The 19,526-nt window shown below is 36.2% G+C and overlaps 1 protein-coding gene across 6 annotated transcripts in view; it reads right to left on the reverse strand.

The window, feature by feature from the left end:
- The window catches only part of ATRNL1 (attractin like 1), a 718,480-nt gene that overhangs the window by 346,709 nt on the left and 352,245 nt on the right, over positions 1-19,526 (reverse strand). For all 6 annotated transcript variants that reach the window (XM_073240354.1, XM_073240356.1, XM_073240353.1 and 3 more), the window contains one exon: positions 1,654-1,732. In XM_073240354.1, coding sequence (XP_073096455.1) covers positions 1,654-1,732 — 79 coding nt within the window. The remainder of the gene's footprint in view (positions 1-1,653; positions 1,733-19,526) is intronic.

Below are 19,526 nucleotides of genomic sequence, written 5' to 3' on the forward strand. Positions count from 1 at the left end.
TGTGTGAGTTTTATAAGTAAATAAACTACTCACACTAGTTCTCTCAAATTATTTAATACTTTTTCTAAACTTTAGTTATTATATATATATATATATATATACACATCCTCAGGGTTGTAGGAACCTCCAACTGGGAATTAGTTATGCAGTTACATACCATCCCCTCTCTTTAGAGGAAATTCAATTAGACCACTTATCCATATTTCGAAACTGTTAGTAACAGAGTTGTACATGGATCTTTCACAATGCTGTATTTATACAGTTGTACTCTATAAATTTTGTAAAACAGATGTTGAAACATTTTTAGTAATAATGAAGTAGGAACCCAGGTTTTCTGACTACTCCTGACTTATTTTCTAATGATGAGAGGCACAAATTGTTGCTTGCCTATTGCTTATGAAAGGCCTTCATCCTGCCTGCCTACCAGTTGGACTGTTTTTCCCTTCCTGAATCTATACTTTCACCTTAATAGATTGTCTAACATATAAGAGGACTGTTTGTCTCCACACAGTATTACACTTCTTGTCAAATATTTATATTCATATTTAATAAGTTCCTTTTCAACTGGATTACTTTTTATCATAATGTTATAACCAAGAAATTCTCATTAATGTTGCACTGGCCATAGAGAGAATATCAGAGAAGTGAACAGGATTGGGGTGAGTAACTTATTTGAGGGTTTGCGGGTATTTGGTTTGCAAATATTTTATAAGTAGGAACTGAGTTATGATGGATATTGGAAAATAGAAGAATAAGAAGAAATCATCTCATTCACTAATTCTATAGCTAGGAATACTCTGGGTTGTTTTTAAATATCTTTAAATATAATCTTTTTGTATGTGTAAAAAGAAGGTAGGCAATTATATCACTGCTTTATATTGTTGCACAAAATTATACACAGACTGGGGAATGCAATAGCAACTGGAATACTAGTAATACTAATCCTGGAATACTAATATTAATACTAATATAATATACTAATAAAACAGAAACTTGTTTTTATATTATATGAAGTATGGAACAATAAATCTACTACACACTTATGCTCCTCAGGCTATTATATTTCTTTCTTTCAAATAAGTAATAATTACAAAGTTAAGAAACGAATATATTTACATCATTAGTTGTTCTGTAAAAGCATTACTGTCTTGTCAGTTTTAGGATTATAAGGACCATACATGATTAATTCTGGTACAGGAAATGTATCGAATTGAGGTACACATCAAACACAGTTGGATTATTGGATAACCATGAAATGTAAATGAGTGGATTACAAAAAAAAAGATTGTAGGAGGAAAAACAAAAATAAATATATATAAGAATTTTCTTTCACACTGCAACAGAGACAGTTATGAAAATATGTTGTTTTTATAGTATAAGTATCTAAATTAAAGAGACTGCAGATTAATCAACAGAATTAATAAATGCATTCAATATAAATTATAACACTGTTTTAAAAAACTGCAACTAACCAATGTTTCTATAAATACTGACTTAAAATGACAGTGGTAAGATTTACTTTAAAGCTTAAAAAATGCTAGATTGTTCAATCTTAATAAATTAAACTAATTTGAAAGGAGCATGTTAATTAAGCAATAGAGATCCATATGTTTGCTTGAATCTTTAAACAAAAGATTAAATTATTACTGATACCTCTCTTCGTCGAGAAGCCCAACATGTTTGTTTGATCTTCCATACCACAGCAGCTACCAGTAATAAGGATAAAAAGCAACTGGAAAATAAAATATAAATAACTTTTACTTAAAGTATTTGAAATATGTAATGAAATATAAAAGAATATGTACAGGATTTAAATATATATATATATACAAGTAATCACTTTACCTTGTTAAATAATTCAAGCAAAAAGGATAAATTAGCAGTGTTTAAAATGTTGTCAAGTAAAATCAAAGTACACAGTTAGAAAAAAATATTACATTCCTTGCTATCCATTATAGTTTACCTTTAAGATTTCCTATCAGATGGAACGTAAATTTATAATTCTGTTGTTTTTATCAAGCAACAGAAATCTATATTTTGAATTGTTATTGAGTCATAGAAACTGGCAATTTTATAAAATTATCATACATGCTCATTCATTTTATCTTTTTTAACAACTATTGTGGATATGAGAATATTCCAATGGTTCTTAGCCAAAGGTGAATTTGCACAGGTCTGCCCCCAACAACAAAGAATTCTCCAGTCCAAAAATGTCAGTCATGCTGAAGTTGGGAAACCTTGGAATATGCTAATGTTTAAAATAAGAAATAATTCATTTATACATGTGGTCTATATTAGTTTACTGTAATACAATGATTTATAAGGAATATATATTTGATCATTCAGGTGACCAAAATATATTTCTCAGATATATTTGGTCTTTATCCACAATTCCTGAAAATGCTTTAGAGCCGTAAAGGTAAAATGGGTGTTATGTTTATATCAGTGAGATTGTTGGTCTCCACCCAAGGTAGGAGCTGGTTGACAGGAGGACCAGCCTTGTGATTGGAGGGTGGGAACCTCCAGCCCCCAGCCCCAGGAGGGGAGACGACAGAGAGGCTGGAGTTTGGATCAGCCAATGGCCAATGACTTAGTCAATCACAACTATGCCATGAAGCCCTCACAAAAAGCCCAAAAGTAGAGCATTTGTCCATTTTCCATTCTGCTGCCCTGTTAGAGAGCCTCCATGCTTGGGGAAGCAGATTCTTCCACGTGCCACCGAGCCAGACCTAAGCTCCATGAGTATAGAAGCTCCTTAATTTGGGACCTTGCCCTCTGTTATCTCTTCATCTGGCTATTAACTTGTATCCTTTATACTACCCTTCATTAAACTGGTAAACGTGTTTTCCTGAGTTCTGTGAGCTGCACTAGCAAATTCATCAAACCTCAAGGGGAGGTCACTGGAACCTCCCATCTGCCTGCATTTGGTCAGAAGCACAGGTAACAGCCTGCGGGTGTGACTGGCGTCTGCAGTGGGAGGGTATGGAGCAGAGGGTAATCTTGCAGGACCAAGTCCTTAACCTGGGGAATCTGGTGCTGTTTCCAAGCAGACAATGTCAGAACTGAGTTGAGTTCTAAGAAGCCCTGCTGGTATTCGAGAATTGCTTGGTTTTGTGCATAGAAAAACCCCTCCCATGCACACACACACTGGAATTGGGTCCAGGAACCTGAACAGATATACAATATGCAATAAGCTATGATAATACAGGATAATTTGTTAGCAGTAATTTGAGACTAACAAATCATAAAATAATAGATTTTTGTGAATTTGATTAGTCAATCCCATCCATGTATCACTGTTGGTTTTCTTTTCCTTTGCTCTTTGGTCAAAGATTATTATAGGAAAAGACCCACAAGTGAGCAGATTTGGCCCATTACAAATTCTCTGGTCACTGGTTTCTACAACAAAACAAAACAAAACAAAACAGGCCTTCATCTTTATTGGGAATACTTGTATTCATCACCTGACTCTTGATTCACTCCTTAGCAGTGCAAATTCTGACACTTTGTCAACTCCTTAATATATTTTTTTCTCCTTGCCTCACTTGGACATTAGATATTAGAGTACCCGTCAATGATGACAGTGACGATTCTAGCACCTGTCCATTGGTTCTGAACACATTCTATACACTGCGATATGTATTATATAGTGATGATTAGATTTAGTCATAAGGACAGTTCCAGACAGAATATATTTTCTTATTTTAGAAGAGAAGGATGCAATGCTCAGAGAGTTCAAAATAAACTGCTTATAGTCACTCTAGGAGTGAGAAGTAGAGCCCAAGTTCAGATTCAGCTATATGAATCTCACACTCCTTTCCCTCTCACCTAGTTGGGAGCTCTGAACTTGCACACCATCTCACAATAGCTGTTATTTCCACATCCATTGTCTAACTATTTCCAGTATCAAAAAAAGTGGATTAAAAAAGGAAAAGAGAAAAAAAAAACATGGCCCTAACCATTCCAACCACTGAGGTGCTTTTTTGTTTTTTATAAAATTATCTTTCCCCCGATATTTATAAACTCTTCCTATTTCATCTTAATTCAAACTTTCAAAAACTCAAGTACCAAACTTTCAAGAGCTCAAATAAAAAGAGTAACACTATTTTTATTGATCCTGTAGCTTCCTCTAGTTTATTGAGCAACTGGTCAGTGCAGCTCCTTCCATGCCGATTTCCTCACAACCTAGTCTTATTTAACTGTAGTCTGGCATCTGGATTACATACTAATAAAGATGTTAATATTAATGATGGCTCATGTTTATAAAATATTCACATTTTAGAGTATATTTTCCTCATTATGACTTTCTTTGAAAGTCTTTGAACTTTCTCTTAACACTTTATTTTCTTGGTTTCCCTTCATCCTTCCTGATACACTAGATACAGGGTCAGTGAAGGTAGGCTGCACTCCAGATTCCATTTTAAGTTATGGGCATTCGTCATAACAGTTACCCCACCATGCTGTTAGCTTCTCTTGCGCTCACAGAGAGAGCTTAGTTTTTCCCATGGCTTCACCTATGACCTCAACTGCAGCGATTTCCAAGTCTATATCACTATACCTGCCAAAATGAGAGCATCTTATCATCAAAAGGGATCAAAGAGATTATTTAGTTCACACTCTCTCCAGGAGAGAAATTCCCAGCACAACTCTGATAGTGATCCAGCCCCTAATTAAACACTCATCATAGCTAGAAGGTGATGACTCACATGTCTGTACATTCTATTTTTACCTAACTCAAACTATGAAAATGTTCTCTTAGTAAATTTTCTAAATTTTATCAGTCTGTGCTGCTTCTGTCTTCTGGGTTACAATGAATCAGTCAATTCCTTCTTCTATGTGCTATGACTTCTTTACACATTTGAAGAAGCCTACCTAATTCCCTCTAGTCCAGTGGTTCTCAGTCAGCAGAGTTTTGCCCTCCAGGCGACATCTGACAGTGACTGGAGATGTTTTTGGCTGTCACCACTTGGTGGACAACGAGTAGGATGCTGGTAAATATCCTACAATACACAAGCCAGTTCCCTTTCCGCCAATAAAGATTTTCCCAGTCCAACATACCAATCCTTTTCTAGTCTGAATTAGTACCATAGTGATTACACTTCCCTTACACCCAGGTTAACAATCTAAATGTTAAAGTGTGCTACTGAAAGTTGATACTTTAGATATAAACCAAATATTCATTTATCTTAATTTCAGTCCCACTATTATATACTCTTAAGTATGGGATCTATCACCCCAAATCTACTGTAATCAAACTGAACTCATGAATAACATTCCTAATAAAAGCAGCTAACATCATCTATTAAGTAATACATACCTAGCACTATGTTTTGTGTTCTACATGCATTGTCTTTAATGACCAGAGTCACACATGTACACCGTTACGTTCTCATTACAATGAGAACACTGAGTCATGGAGAGATTAAATAAACTGCTGAAGTTAAAAAGTCTTAAGTTGTAAATTTGCCCCCTTCTCCCAACTTCTTTTTTCACCATTACTTTCCAACTAAAATGTAAAAACACATTCAATGTTATCATTCTTTACTCAGACATAAAATTGTGTCAACTGCTTCGGAATGTCAGCAGTAGCAGACAATAACACATATAGCAAAATTCATTTACATGTAATAATTAAATAGAACTTAAATACTAAAATCTATTTTTATTTGATAATCTGTAATTCACAATATACCCCACAAAATAGATACATGATAGATACTCAGTTTAAGATGGTGAAGACTTGTTGAATTTCTCCATGAGGAACTTGAATTCTTTCTAATCTAAATTTCATGACTCAAGTGAAGAGTGTCACTTTAATAATGATGCGGAGAGCCAGTACAAAAATTTTCAGTTTTCATAATTCCACCTTCTTGTGAAGAGGAGATACATACCTTAGGGGTTTGTGGCAAATGTTTTCTATAATAACTCATATTAGGTTAGCAATAAAAGTAAAGAGAGATCATCATGTAAACAAATTGGTAAAATCAATAGTTTAGGAAGATATTCTTCTAACAATACTTTAATAATCTCCATTAAATATTAAAAATCCAGTAAAATATATCTCCCTTCTGCAAAGAATAGTTGTCACTAAACTTTTGCTAAATGAACGGAATTGTTTCTTTGATTGGTTTTAACACCTTACAATTTTTTTCTGACTTTGAATGTCTTATTTGGCCTTATTGTACTGATATCAAGGTAATAATTTCTAAGTGCTTTAGATTTCTACTAAACTGCATTTCTAATAAATTACATAAAACAAAAACCAATTTATTAAGAATATCTGCTTCAAATGATTTCACTCATCTGTGGAGTATAAGAACAAAAGAAAACTGAAGCAACAAAACAGCAGCAGAAGCACAGAACCCAAGAATGGGCAACAGGTACCAAGGGGAAAGGGACTGGGGAGGGTGGGTGGGAAGGGAGGGATAAGGGGGAAAATGAGGCATTACAATTAGCACACATACTGTAGGGGGAGGGGCACAGGAAAGGCAGTGTATACAGAGAAGACAAGTAGTGATTCTATAGCATCTTACTACCCTGATGGACAGTGACTGTAATGGGGTATGTGGGGGGACTTGATAATGGGGGGGAGTCTAGTAACCATAATGTTGTTCAAGTAATTGTACATTAATGATATCAAAATTTAAAAAATTAAAAACAAAAAGAATATCTGCTTCATTAAAAAGCAAAACAGACACTCAACAAATTTATCCAGCACTGTTGAAATCTCACAAAAGGATCCCTAGAAAACCCCAGTCTCTAGTGACAATCCCAGAAGTATGGAGAGTGACAAAATTTCCAACAGCCTGAATTCCTTGCCGGAGCAGTTACCTACACACCACCTTGTCCTTTCTACTGGTTCCTTTCTGCCTATTGGACTTTAAGTGAGTAAGAAATAAGCTTTTTAGTATATAAAGTGACTGAGATTTGGGGGTTTATTTGTTCCAATTAGCCTTTCCCTAATATATTTCTTAAGTCAGAGTATTAATGGGTAACATCAAATATTAGCATCCTTTAATCTCATATTGTGGCAAGTTTGTCATAGAAAAATTAACTGCACTGCTCTCTTTCATATCTTTTTCTCCTATTATATGATAGAATAGTTTGTATTGCTCCTTGGTATAGATATTGGCAGAAGGGGTGAGGGAAAATGGGGCTTTTGTTTTTTTTAAAAACAGGCTGCTGTATAGTAGTGCCAAAAGATCTGAAAGGCTCAACACCCTTCAGTAAAATCCTCCCAATGGAAGTAGAAAAAAACAGGAAGAAAAAAAAAACATAAAAAAGCAATTACATAAGCTACAGGGATTTTTTTTTTTAAAAGGGAAGCACAGGAACTTAGGGAGAGATATTTTAATAATTTGATTTTAACCTTCATAAAATGTTCATTATGGAAAGGGTTTTTAATGTGAAAAAACATAGAACTCATTAGGTATTCTCATTTAGGGAAAATTAAAAAGAATTCAATAAAAGTAACACAGTGTGGTATAAGGTTATATTGTAAAGCAGGTTCCTACTGACAAAGAAATACTCTCTGGTGGTGATCTAGCAGGCCAAATGCAAAAAGAGATAACATTGTCACTATTTGATGGCATTTTGAGGTTAATTGATCGTAAAATTCAAGTCTTAACTATATACTTTAAAAATGGTTTGTGCATATTAATCTTTAAATTCACTGAAAAATATTGTGAAGTAGGGGATTGTGTTGAAACACAGAAAAATGTTATTTTAAAAAGTAATTTACCTCTTAATAACTGCTCTTGTAGAAAATATCTTCTGGAGGTTTTAAAAATACTTTCCTAAGACTTGAAAGATTTTTTTTCTTACCAAGTAAAATGTTAACAAAATAAATTACTAAGTGAGAATGCAATAAAAACTATATATTAAAAAAAGTTTACTTGTGTCAGTGACCAGATTGGCAAAGATAAAAAATCAACAAAGCCTACTGGGGGAAAGTGGGGAAGCAATGTGTTCATAACATAAATTGGTACATTTCTGAGGGTTGTTAAACAAGAACTAATGATTCCTTAGGGTGCACTGTCAGGATGACTTCAAATGCAAGTAACAAAAACCTAACACAAAATGGTATTAATAACATTGGGACTAAATGGATTTTACTCTCTCTGCTATGAACTAAACTGTGTTCCCTCCAAATTCACATGTTGAAGCCCTAGCACCCAATGTGACTCTATTTGGAGACAGGGAACTTAGGATGTAATCAGGTTAAATGAGGGCATAAGAATGAGTCCCCGATCTAAGAGGATTAATGTTCCTGTAAGAAAGACACCTGAGAGCCCGCCCTCGGTCTCCCTCTCTCACCCTCTTCCTGTGAGCACACACTGAAGAAAGGCCATGTGAACACACAGCTAGAAAACAGCCATCTGCAAGCCAAGAAGCGAGCTCTCACCAGAAACCAACTATGCTGGTGCTCAGATCTTGGACTTCTCAGACTCTAGAACTGTGAGGCAATGAATTTGTGTTATTTAAGCCACCTGTCTGTGTTATTGTTATGGCACCATGAGCAGATAAAGGTAGATTTAGGTACTACGAAGTGAGTGCTTCTCTAACAAACACCTACAAATGTGGAAGCAGCTTCAGAGCAGGGTAATGGGTAGAGGCTGGAGAAATTTTGAAGTGCATGCTAGAAAAAAATTTGGCTTGCTATGAACATACAGTTGGGAGAAGCTTGAACATTAAAGGCAATTCTGGTGGAAGCTCAAAAGAAACAAAGAGAGCTGGAGATAAAGTCTCTAACTTAGAAAATACTTAAATAATCATGAACAGAATGTTGATATACATTAGGACGCCATTGTGGTGAAATATCAGATGGAAATGAGAAACAAGTTGTTGGAAACTGAAGGAAAGACTATAACTGACACAAAATGGCAAGAACATGGCTGAACTGTGGTCTAGAGGTTTGTGGAAGGTAAAACTTGCAAGCAGTAAAATGGAATATTCAGCAAATAAAATTTCTAAACAAAGTATTGAAGATGTAGCTTTAATCCTCCCTCATTACTGCTTATAGCAAAACGCAAGAGGAGAGAGATGGATTGAAGAAGGAATTGTTAAGCAAAAAGGAATCAGAATTTGGAGATTTGTCATGCTATCCATACTGTAAAAAAATCATAAGCAAGCGTGTTCTGAAGAGAACACTAAGGATGTAATTGACCAGCCATTCGATAATGAGATCATGGGTATGACTCATGGACTTCATTAATTATCTCAGTGGAAACCAGAAATAGAGATGGGATTATACCAGCAAAGACACTGAATTTGAATTAAAGAGGGTAGAGAAACCTGGATGGAATGAAGGAAGGCTGTTAGGCTTCTTGGATTCCATAAGATGGGACCATAGACCTATGCAGTTGGGAACAGGCTTTATCCTTTAAAAAGGGAAAGAATGACCTCAAAAACTGAATCAGAGATCATCATGGCTCCCACTCTCAACACAGGCCCAGGGAGCAAGGCTGTCCTCCTCCTCCTCACTTTCAAAGAGTGGAGCCTCTTTGGTTTGGGGCCTCATAGTGTCAAGACTGTGGCACTGTCCTGCAGGGGAGGACCATATCACCAAGCTAAAAGTAGAACTGAACCATCTCCATAGAACTGTGGAGTGGCATGGCCACCCCAGTGGACCTGGAGGTAGAACACTGAACCTAAAAGAATTATTCTCGAGACTTTAAGATCTGATGGAATTTTCCATGCTAGGGCCATGCCCCCCTTTGTTTTTCAAAATTTTCCCTTTTGAAATGGTAATATCTATCCTTATGACTGTCCCACCATAGTATTTTGGAATCACATAACTTGTCTGGTCCAGAGAGAAATAGAGAGTAATCTAGATGGCTAGTGAGGAATTTTGCCTCTGGATGAATTATACCTTGAGTCTCACCTACATTGGATTTAGATGATGATATTTAGATGAGACTTCAGACCTCAGACGTTTAAGGTGGTGCTGGAATGAGTTAAGACTTTTGGGATTGTTGAGACTGAATATATGTATTTTGCTTGCAAAAAAGACATGATTTTGAGGGAACAAAGGCAGAATACTATGGGTGAATATACTAACAAATTGGATAATCTAGAAGAAATGGACAACTTTCTAGAAAAATAAAACCTTGCAAGGCTGACCAAGGAAGAAACAGAAAATCTGAATAGACCAATTACCAGCAATGAAATTGAATTGGTAATCAAAAACTACCCAAGAACAAAATGCCCAGACGAAATGGCTTCACTGCTGAATTTTATCAGACATTTAGAGAAGACCTAATGCCTAGCCTCCTTAAAGTTTTACAAAAAGTAGAAGAGGAGGGAATACATCCAAATTCATTCTATCACTCTAATACCAAAACCAGGCAAAGACACCACAAAAAAAAGAAAATTACAACCCAATATCCCTGAAGAACAAAGAAGTAAAAATACTCAACAAAATATTAGCAAACAGAATTCAAAAATACATCAAAAAGATCATACATCATGATCAAGTGGGATTTATTCCAGGAATGCAAGGATGGTTCAATATTCGAAAATCCATCAACATCATCCACTACATCAATCAAAAGAAAGATAAAAATCACATGATCATCTCCATAGATGCTGAAAAAGCATTTGACAAAACTCAACATCCATTCATGATAAAAACTCAACAAAATGGGTATAGAGGGCAAGTACCTCAACATAATAAAGGCCATATATAACAAACCCACAGCCAACATCACACTTAACAGTGAAAAGCTAAAAGCTTTTCCTCTAAGATGGGGAAAAAAACAAGAATGCCCACTCTCCCCATTTTTATTCAACATAGTACTGGAGGTCCTAACCATGGCTATCAGATAACACAAAGAAATGCAAGGCATCCAGACTGGCAAGGAAAACTGAAACTGTCACTGTTTGCAGATGGCATGATATTGTACATCCACTCCAAAGAATCCACTCCAAAACTACTAGAACTAATAAATGAATTTATCAAAGTTGCAGGTTACAAAATTAATACACAGAAATCTGTTGCACTCCTATATACTAATCATGAACTAGCAGAAAAAGAAATCAGGAAAACAATTCCACTCACAATTGCATCAAAAAGAATAAAACACCTAGGAATAAACCTAACCAAGGAAGTGAAAGACCTATACCCTGAAAACTACAAGACACTCTTGAGAGAAATCAAAGAAGACACCAATAAATGGAAACTCACCCCATGCTCATGGGTAGGAAGAATTAATATTGTCAAAATGGCCATCCTGCCCAAAGCAATCTACAGATTCAATGCAGTCCCTATCAAGATACCAATGGGATTCTTCAATGAACTAGAACAAATAGTTCTAAAATTCATATGGAACCACAAAAGACCCCAAATAGCCAAAAAAAAAATCCTTAGAAGGAAGAATAAAGTGGGGGGATTACACTCCCCAATTTCAAGATCTACAAAGCTACAGTAATCAAGATAATTTGGTACTGGTACAAGAACAGAGCCATCAATCAATGGAACAGAATAAAGACCCAGATATAAACCCACACATATATGGCCAATTAATATATGATAAAGGAGCCATGGATATACAATGGAGAAAGGAAAGCCTCTTCAACAACTGGTTTTGGCAAAACTGGACAGCATATATAAAAGAATGAAACTGGATCACTGTCCAACCCCATACACAAAAGTAAACCTGAAATGGATCAAAGACCTGAACATAAGCCATGAAACCATAAAACTCATGAAAGAAAATGTAGGCAAAACTCTCTTAAATATAAACATGAACAACTTTTTCAGGAACATATCTCCTCAAGCAAGAGAAACAAAAGCAAGAATGAATAAGTGGGACTACATCAAACTAAAAAGCTTCTGTACAACAAAGGACACCATCAGTAGAACAAAAAGGCATCCTACAGTCTGGTGGAATATATTCATAAATGACATATATGATAAGGGGTTAACATTTAAAATATATAGAGAGCTCACATGCCTCAACACATAAAAAAGCAAATAACCAGTTTAAAAAATGGGCAGAGGATCTGAACAGATACTTCTCCAAAGAAGAAATTCAGATGGCCAACAGACACATGAAAAGATGCTCCACATCACTAATTATCAGAGAAATGCAAATTAAAACCACAAATGACATATGACCTTACACCAGTTAGGATAGCCAATATCCAAAAGACAAGGAACAACAAATGCTGGGGAAGATGCAGAGAAAGGGGAACCTTCCTACACTGTTGGTGGGAATGTAAATTAGTTCAACCATTGTGGAAAGCAATATGGAGGTACCTCCAAAAACTAAAAATAGAAATACCATTTTACTCAGGAATTCCACTTCTAGGAATTTACCTGAAGAAAACAAAATTCCCTGATTCAAAAAGACATATGGACCCCCATGTTTACTACAGCACTATTTATAATAGCCAAGATATGGAAGCAACCTAAGTGTCCATCAGTAGACGAATGGATAAAGATGTTGTACATATACACAATGGAATATTATCAAGCCATAAGAAAACAAATCCTACCATTTGAAACAACATGGATGGAGCTAGAGGGTATTATGCTCAGTGAAATAAACCAGATATAGAAAGACAAGACCAATGATTTCAGTCATCTGTGGAGAGTAACAACAAAGCCAAAACAGAAGGAACAAAACAGCAGCAGACTCACAGAACCCAGGAATGGACTAGTGGTTACCAAAGGGAACGGGGTTAGGTAGGGTGGGTGGGAAGTGAGGGATAAGGGGATTTAGGGGTATTATGATTAGCACACATAATATAGGGGGGCACAGGGAAGGCAGTATAGCACAGAGAAGACAAGTAATGACTCTACAGCATCTTACTATGCTGATGGATAGTGACTGCAATGGGAGTGCCTGGGGGGACTTGATAATATGGGAGAATGTAGTAACTACAGTGTTGCTCATGTGAAACCTTAGCATAAGATTGTATATCAATGATACCTTAATTTAAAAAAAATACAAAAAAAAATAGAATACTATGGATGAACTGTACCTCTTCAAAGTTCCTATGCTAAAACCCCAAAGTATGATTGTACTTGGAGATAGAGACTTTGAGTATAATTAAGATTAAATGAGGTCATAAGGGTGGAGCTCTGAGCCAGTAGAATGGATGCCCTTATAAGAAGAGACACCAGAGAGGATGCATCTCATGTGCATCAAGAAAGGGCCATGTGAACACATGAAGGCAGCCATCTGCAAGCCAAGAAGACAGCTCTCACCAGAAACCAACCATGTGGGCACTTGGATCTTACACATCCCAACCTCCTAAAGTTTTTTCTGTTATTAAAGCCACTCAGTCTATGGTATTTTGTTACAGCAACCTGAGCAGACTGTCACTCCCCAAAGTCAAAAGGAAGAATAACTTCCTGATTTGGTCTGATCAGGGCCCTGAACATTTCTGTTTGATTCTCTGGACTATATACTCAGCTGCCTCAACCTTATTGTCAGACATTTTTCCCTCTTAGGAATAAAAATGCAGGAAACAGTTTCAGGATTTATATCACATACCAATTCACATGCCCATTCTTCACCAATCATTTGGCTAATAAAAGCTATGCATGAAGTGGCTTTAGCACACCCTTGAAGGTGGTAAGGGATCAATCCCACCTAATCAAAACATTGCTGCACAGATACATGGAGGAGTTAAATGATGGCTGAGAAAGAATCCATAATATCCACTTCAGATATCATTTGTGTAAAATTCAATGATAAATGCCCAAATAAACCTTTCCAAAACAGCTAACAGATTTACAAATCTACAAAGCATCTATGATAACTGCCATCATCTTGTGAATACTTTCAGAAAATAGAGTGCTCTAAAGTCTCCCTGGCCAGGTAGTGAAAAGACAAACAGCATTTAGTAAAGAAGATCTTCCCAGTTAACTCCTGTTACAAATAACCCACCCAGATAGTATCTTAGTTTTCTAACTTACAACAAAAATAAATAAGGTCAATAAACATAGCGTTCCTTTCTACACCGAATTTTTTAATTTAAAGCATACCTTTTGAAACTATGTAGTTAGGATAAAAATTTTAATGATATAATTCCCCAAATGTTTTAGAAGTATAAATGCTCCTTTTAAAAAACTTTTCTAAAACATAACACACATAGAGAAATCATAAGTATACAGTTCAATGAATTATTACAAAGATAACATACTCATAATATATTCACCATCCGCCCCCCAAAAAACAGTACTTTACTCATTCCCTCCTCCTCACAAGTAACTATTATCATACTGATTTTTTAACAGCGTAGTTTTGTTCTACCTATTTCTGATTTTTATACACATGAAATCATACCATCTATGTATTCTTTTGTTTGTAGCTTTTTCTATTGTTCAAAACTATGTTTGTGAGTGTCATCTTATTCTTTGAGGATTAGTTTTTTCATTGCCTCATATTTTTCCGTTACACGGCTGGTTTCTGTTCTACTATTTTTGGTATTGGGGTTCTCCTGGGTTTCTTCTATTTAAAACATGCTGCTATAAATGTGTTTTACGTGGCTTTTGATAGAATGGAACTGTTAGCTCAAATAGCATGTGCAAATTCAACTTAGAATATAATACCAAGTTACTTTCAAAGTTGTTGCATCAATATCCAGAGTACGTGCACGTTGAGTTCCTTGTTCTCGCCTACATTTGGAATTAACTATCTTTTCTTTTTGAGCCCCTGTGGTAGGTAGATAGTGAGTAGTGTTACACTGTGATTTTTAATTTGCATTCCCTGATACAAGTCGAGCACATCTTTCTATTTTGTTAGCCACTTAGATATCTTTTTCTGTGAAGTGCTTGCTCAAGTCTCTTGCCATGTTTGGGGGGAACGTTTGAGTTTTCAGACTGTCTTTTATTGATTTATATATTGTATTATATAATTTATAGGTTATAAATATTTTATACTGCTATGAGGCTTGACTTTTCATAATGTTAATGATGCCTGATCACAAAAATTTGTTAGTTTTACTGTTGAGTAGAAAGATATGAACAGCTGGGGAAGAGGAAGGTAAGGTTCAAGGAAAAAAAAAATCCCAGTGTGGGGGTCCCACTTGAAGACAACAATAGCTTTGCAGGGAGATAACTTCCTTGCCTGTTGGGACCAGGCCAAACCAGTCCCAACCAGATCACAACGCAAAAGCAATCGAACAAAAGAACTGCCCAAACTACCCCTCATCCTAATCTAATTAAAATAAAATTACATTTCCTCCCCAGCCCCAGAGTGTATTCAAATAAAACTTTTACTCTCCTTAACTATTGTGTCTCAGCCTTTCAATTCCTTGTTTTGGTGGGACGAAAAAGGAGGAAACTAACTCAACCTGCAACAGTACTGTAGTCTAATTTTATTGTAGGGCTTTGCATATCCTGTTTAAGAAATTTTCCCCATTCTATGGTTATAAAGAATTCCTATATTATCTTCTAGATACTTCACTGTTTTTCCTTTCCTCTTAAAATTTATTTTTATGTTGAGTCTCAATGAGATAATGAAACAGGTACCATGGGCTTAGAGTGGGATGAAGGCCTCCGGATAAAGACCCCTACCAAACCTCCATGTTAAACAATTAAGCAAAGCCAAAGTCACACTAATACTCTAAAGTAAAAATATCAAACTAGGAACATGAGCATTCTTCGGTGAGATTAGTTAAAACTAAAAAGTGACGCAACTTGATGTAGAAGTTTGAGTACTCCCAGATAAAGACAAGTATCTCAGTGTAGCCTATATTTTCACTGTATCAATTAGAACATACCATTTTAAGATTTAGTTTAGCACCTGCTCAGAGGCCCAGCGTTTTCAGGAAAACTTCTATCTTAAAGTTAAGATTGCATTTTAATCAAATGGACAGTGGCTCAGCCCACACTGAAGGCAAGGCAGACAGTCTTGATTAATATGCTTCCAGACAGAAGCTGCTATCCTGGAAAAGAATCATAACAGTAAATTTCCTGTGTTAAGCTAACTTTGAAGAATAATCCACTGATAAGAAACTTAGTATCTCTTCAAAAATAATATTTTGGGACCATCTGGCAGGTCTGCATCCCTAGCCCTTTTTCTCTCAGCTGCCTATAAATCCCCTAGACAAAAGCACCACCCCAGGCTCTCTTGTCCCCTCCTGGCATAAGCCAGGAGCTCTGTCTTCTCACTTTATCTCTAAATAAAAGCCTCTCTCTGGCTCTCCCTACCTTGAGTGTTTGCTAAATTCATTCTTCGACTTCGCAAACAAGAACCCCAGCTTCAGTAACTCTTTTATCTCAAATATGATTTTTCTCCCATATGGATGGTTAAAAGATCCAGTACCTGATAAAAGTTTTTCTCAAGGTAATAAACATTAACAGTCTTGACTTAAGAATGGTCCACTTGCATCATATCCCTCTACTGTTCCTTTTCCTCCAGAGCTCTCTTGTGCTATATCAGCAGCTATGCACAGGATTGAGGTCTAGCTTGTATCCTATAGAGAATGTTGCTATTCTCTACAGAGATATTTTGTTTCAACCATCTATAGGCTGTGGCTACAATGTACCAAAGCTTTTCCAGTGCATTGAAGTGTGTCCTGCAGGTTCCCTCTGCCACCTGGGCAAAGTGCTAACCATCAGCTCAGTTCTTAAATTTTTTGCTTTGCTACTTAGGATCAGATCCTCACATGTGCAGCTCAAGGGTGTTCACATAACTTCATAAAGAACTTCAGGGGAAAGCGTTTCTCTGTTATTTCCCAGATCCTTTCTGGTTCCCTGGGCTCCACTTTTCTATCCTCTGGCAAAAACTGCCCATTTCCATGATTGTGCCACATTCTGCACTGAGAAGGCACAGAAGAGGGAAACGCAGTGCTGCCAGTCTTGGTCCTCCTGCAACTGTTGCTCCACCCTGCGTGGAGGAAGATTCCCCTTCCTTGGAGATTTTTGTCTTGCAGCTTCCCATCCCTGGACCTTTTGGCTCCAGCCAATGTTCCTGGCACAGGACTGCTTGGGATTAGGGTTAAGTGAATTAAGAAAAGAGAGAAAAGTATGAGGCGTTCTCCCCTACTCTTTCTGAGCTTTGAGTTTCCTTTCCCACACCACAAGTCAGAGGGAGAGGATTTTTCCAAGGTGTTTCCTGTCTAGACCACAGTGTTCCTTTTAGTTTTCAGATTCATGGAGTTTCAAGTAAGGAGATACTAGAGGACAACAAAGAGGTTCAGTGATGCTTTGAATTCTGGTGTTGCTTCCCGATCTGCCCGATACTTAATTTTTTCAGAACTAGCATTATCTGCCCATGCATTTTATCCAGGTTTTAGATTTGAGGTCAGTGGGAGATAAAGAATTGTACGTCTACACAGTGTTATCTCGAACTGGAAGCCCTAGGTGAACTGATCTGTGACAGAGTTGCAGAGCATTTCAAAGGAGAAAGACCAGCCTTTTCAACAAATTGTGCCATTACAATTAGACTTCCATATGCAAAACAGTGAACCTTGTTGATCTGTATGATAAACAAAAAATGACCAAAATGGATCGTAGTCCTAAATATATAATGTAAAATTATAAAACTACTGAAAATAAATCACTGTGACCTTGAGTTAGGTAAAAAGCCCTTAGATATGACACCAAAAGCATAACTTAGAAAAAAACAATACATTGAAAGAAAGTAAATTACACACCACAGGAGGAACTGTTACCTTATCAAACATTTTTTTTAATGAAAATACAAACCAAAGACTGAGAGAAAATTATTTCAAATCATATATCTGGCAGAAGACTTACATCCAGAATATATAAAGAATATTCAAAACTCAACAATAAGCAAATGAACAACCCAATAAAAAAATGGGCAACAAATATGCAAAGATACTTCACCAAAGATGAAAGTATAGCTAATAAGCACGTGAGAAGATACTCAGTGTCAGTGGCCACCAAAGAAGTGCAAATTAAAGTCATGGTAAGGTACTAACACATACCCACTGAATGGCTAAAGTGACAAACACTGACAAAACCAAACACTGAGGATGTGGAACCACTGAAACCCTCATGCTTCTTGGTGGCAATGAAAAATGATTTAGCCAACTCTGAAAAATAGTGGCAGTTATAAAAAATATACATGTGCCATATGATCCAGTAAACCTACTTCCATGTATTTATCCTAAAGAAATGAAAACATGTTTGCACAAAGCGTATACAAGTATGCATGTTATTCATGGCAGCATATTCATGATTGCAAAATAGTGGTTACAAATCATATCTCCCAATGGGTGAATGGATAAACGAACTGTGGCATATTCATACACTGCAACACTATTTAGCAGTAAAATGAAATGGACTACTGATAAAAAAAATCAACTTGGACAAACCGCAAATGCAGTATGCTAAGGAAAAGAAGCCACTCTCTAGAAATTACACATACTCTATGATGTCATGTACATGACATTCTAGAAAAGGCAAAACTATCAGGTCAGGGAACAGATCAGTGGTTGCCGGGATTGATAGGTGGGGAGAGAGCCTGACTGCAAAGGAAGCCCTATGAGGGTAAAAGGAATAAAAAACAAAAACAAAATCCAGACAAGAAAAACAAACAAAACAGATGCCTCCAAAGTAAAAATGACTGCAATATAGTAAATGTGCAGAAAATAATGAGATGAGGCAGATAATTAGGCCTAGTTACATAGGAACTGAAAGTCACAGTTTGGATTACACTGTAACTGTGAAAGGAAGCTTTTAAACAGTGAGTTCACATAATACAACTTACTTTAAAAAATCACTTTGGCTGCTTTCAATACAACAGATGGGTAGAAGGAAGAAGGATCAGCATTTATGTAGGAGATTAAGGAAAGAATAGTGTCTTTAGTACATTCCCAAGTATTGAAGTTAGGTAAACAGTGGTACCCATAACTGAGCTAGCGAATACTGGAAAAAAGAGGCTGTTTGCCAAGACAGCAAATTTAAGTTAGGGCACATTAATTTTGAGTCATTAAGCAATATTTTGGTGAAAATGCATCCCCACTGAAATAAGGCTTGGAGAATTATGTTTTAGTCTCTGGAGTACCAAGCCTTAGCACTGAAAAATGAGATGTGGAGCACTGGTCTAACTAAGCTACAATAAACAATAATCATGGTATTCAAGACACATTTGATACTGACTTAAAAGAGCAATTGGGACCTAAATATCAGCTTTCTTTTATAGCAAAGCCATGGAGGAAATGTCTAAGTAAACCTCCAATATAATAAGATATAATTTATGGTTTCTAATTAGTAAAATCCCTATCTTTAGGCCTCATCTCCATTAACATATCCATTATCATCATCTCATTTCTGTTTATCTTTCATCCTTCTCGGTATTTTGTCTTTACATCAACTTTAAAAAAAAAAACCTTTATACCAAATGCTCCTTCTGGGTTATGCCACATTGATACAGGCATTCTATGATGGATGATTTAAGTTTAGTTCATTCCCTTTAGGATTTACATCTTTGTATCTTTTGAAGTATCTTTAAATACAGCATGATTAAGTCTCTTTTCCCTAAACCTTGATTACTGTGTTACCCGTCCGTTAACCTTCACACTAACGTGCTCACTCACAT

The sequence above is a fragment of the Manis javanica genome, chromosome 7, assembly GCF_040802235.1.
Source record: "Manis javanica isolate MJ-LG chromosome 7, MJ_LKY, whole genome shotgun sequence".
In the NCBI taxonomy this organism is placed as follows: Eukaryota; Metazoa; Chordata; class Mammalia; order Pholidota; family Manidae; genus Manis; species Manis javanica.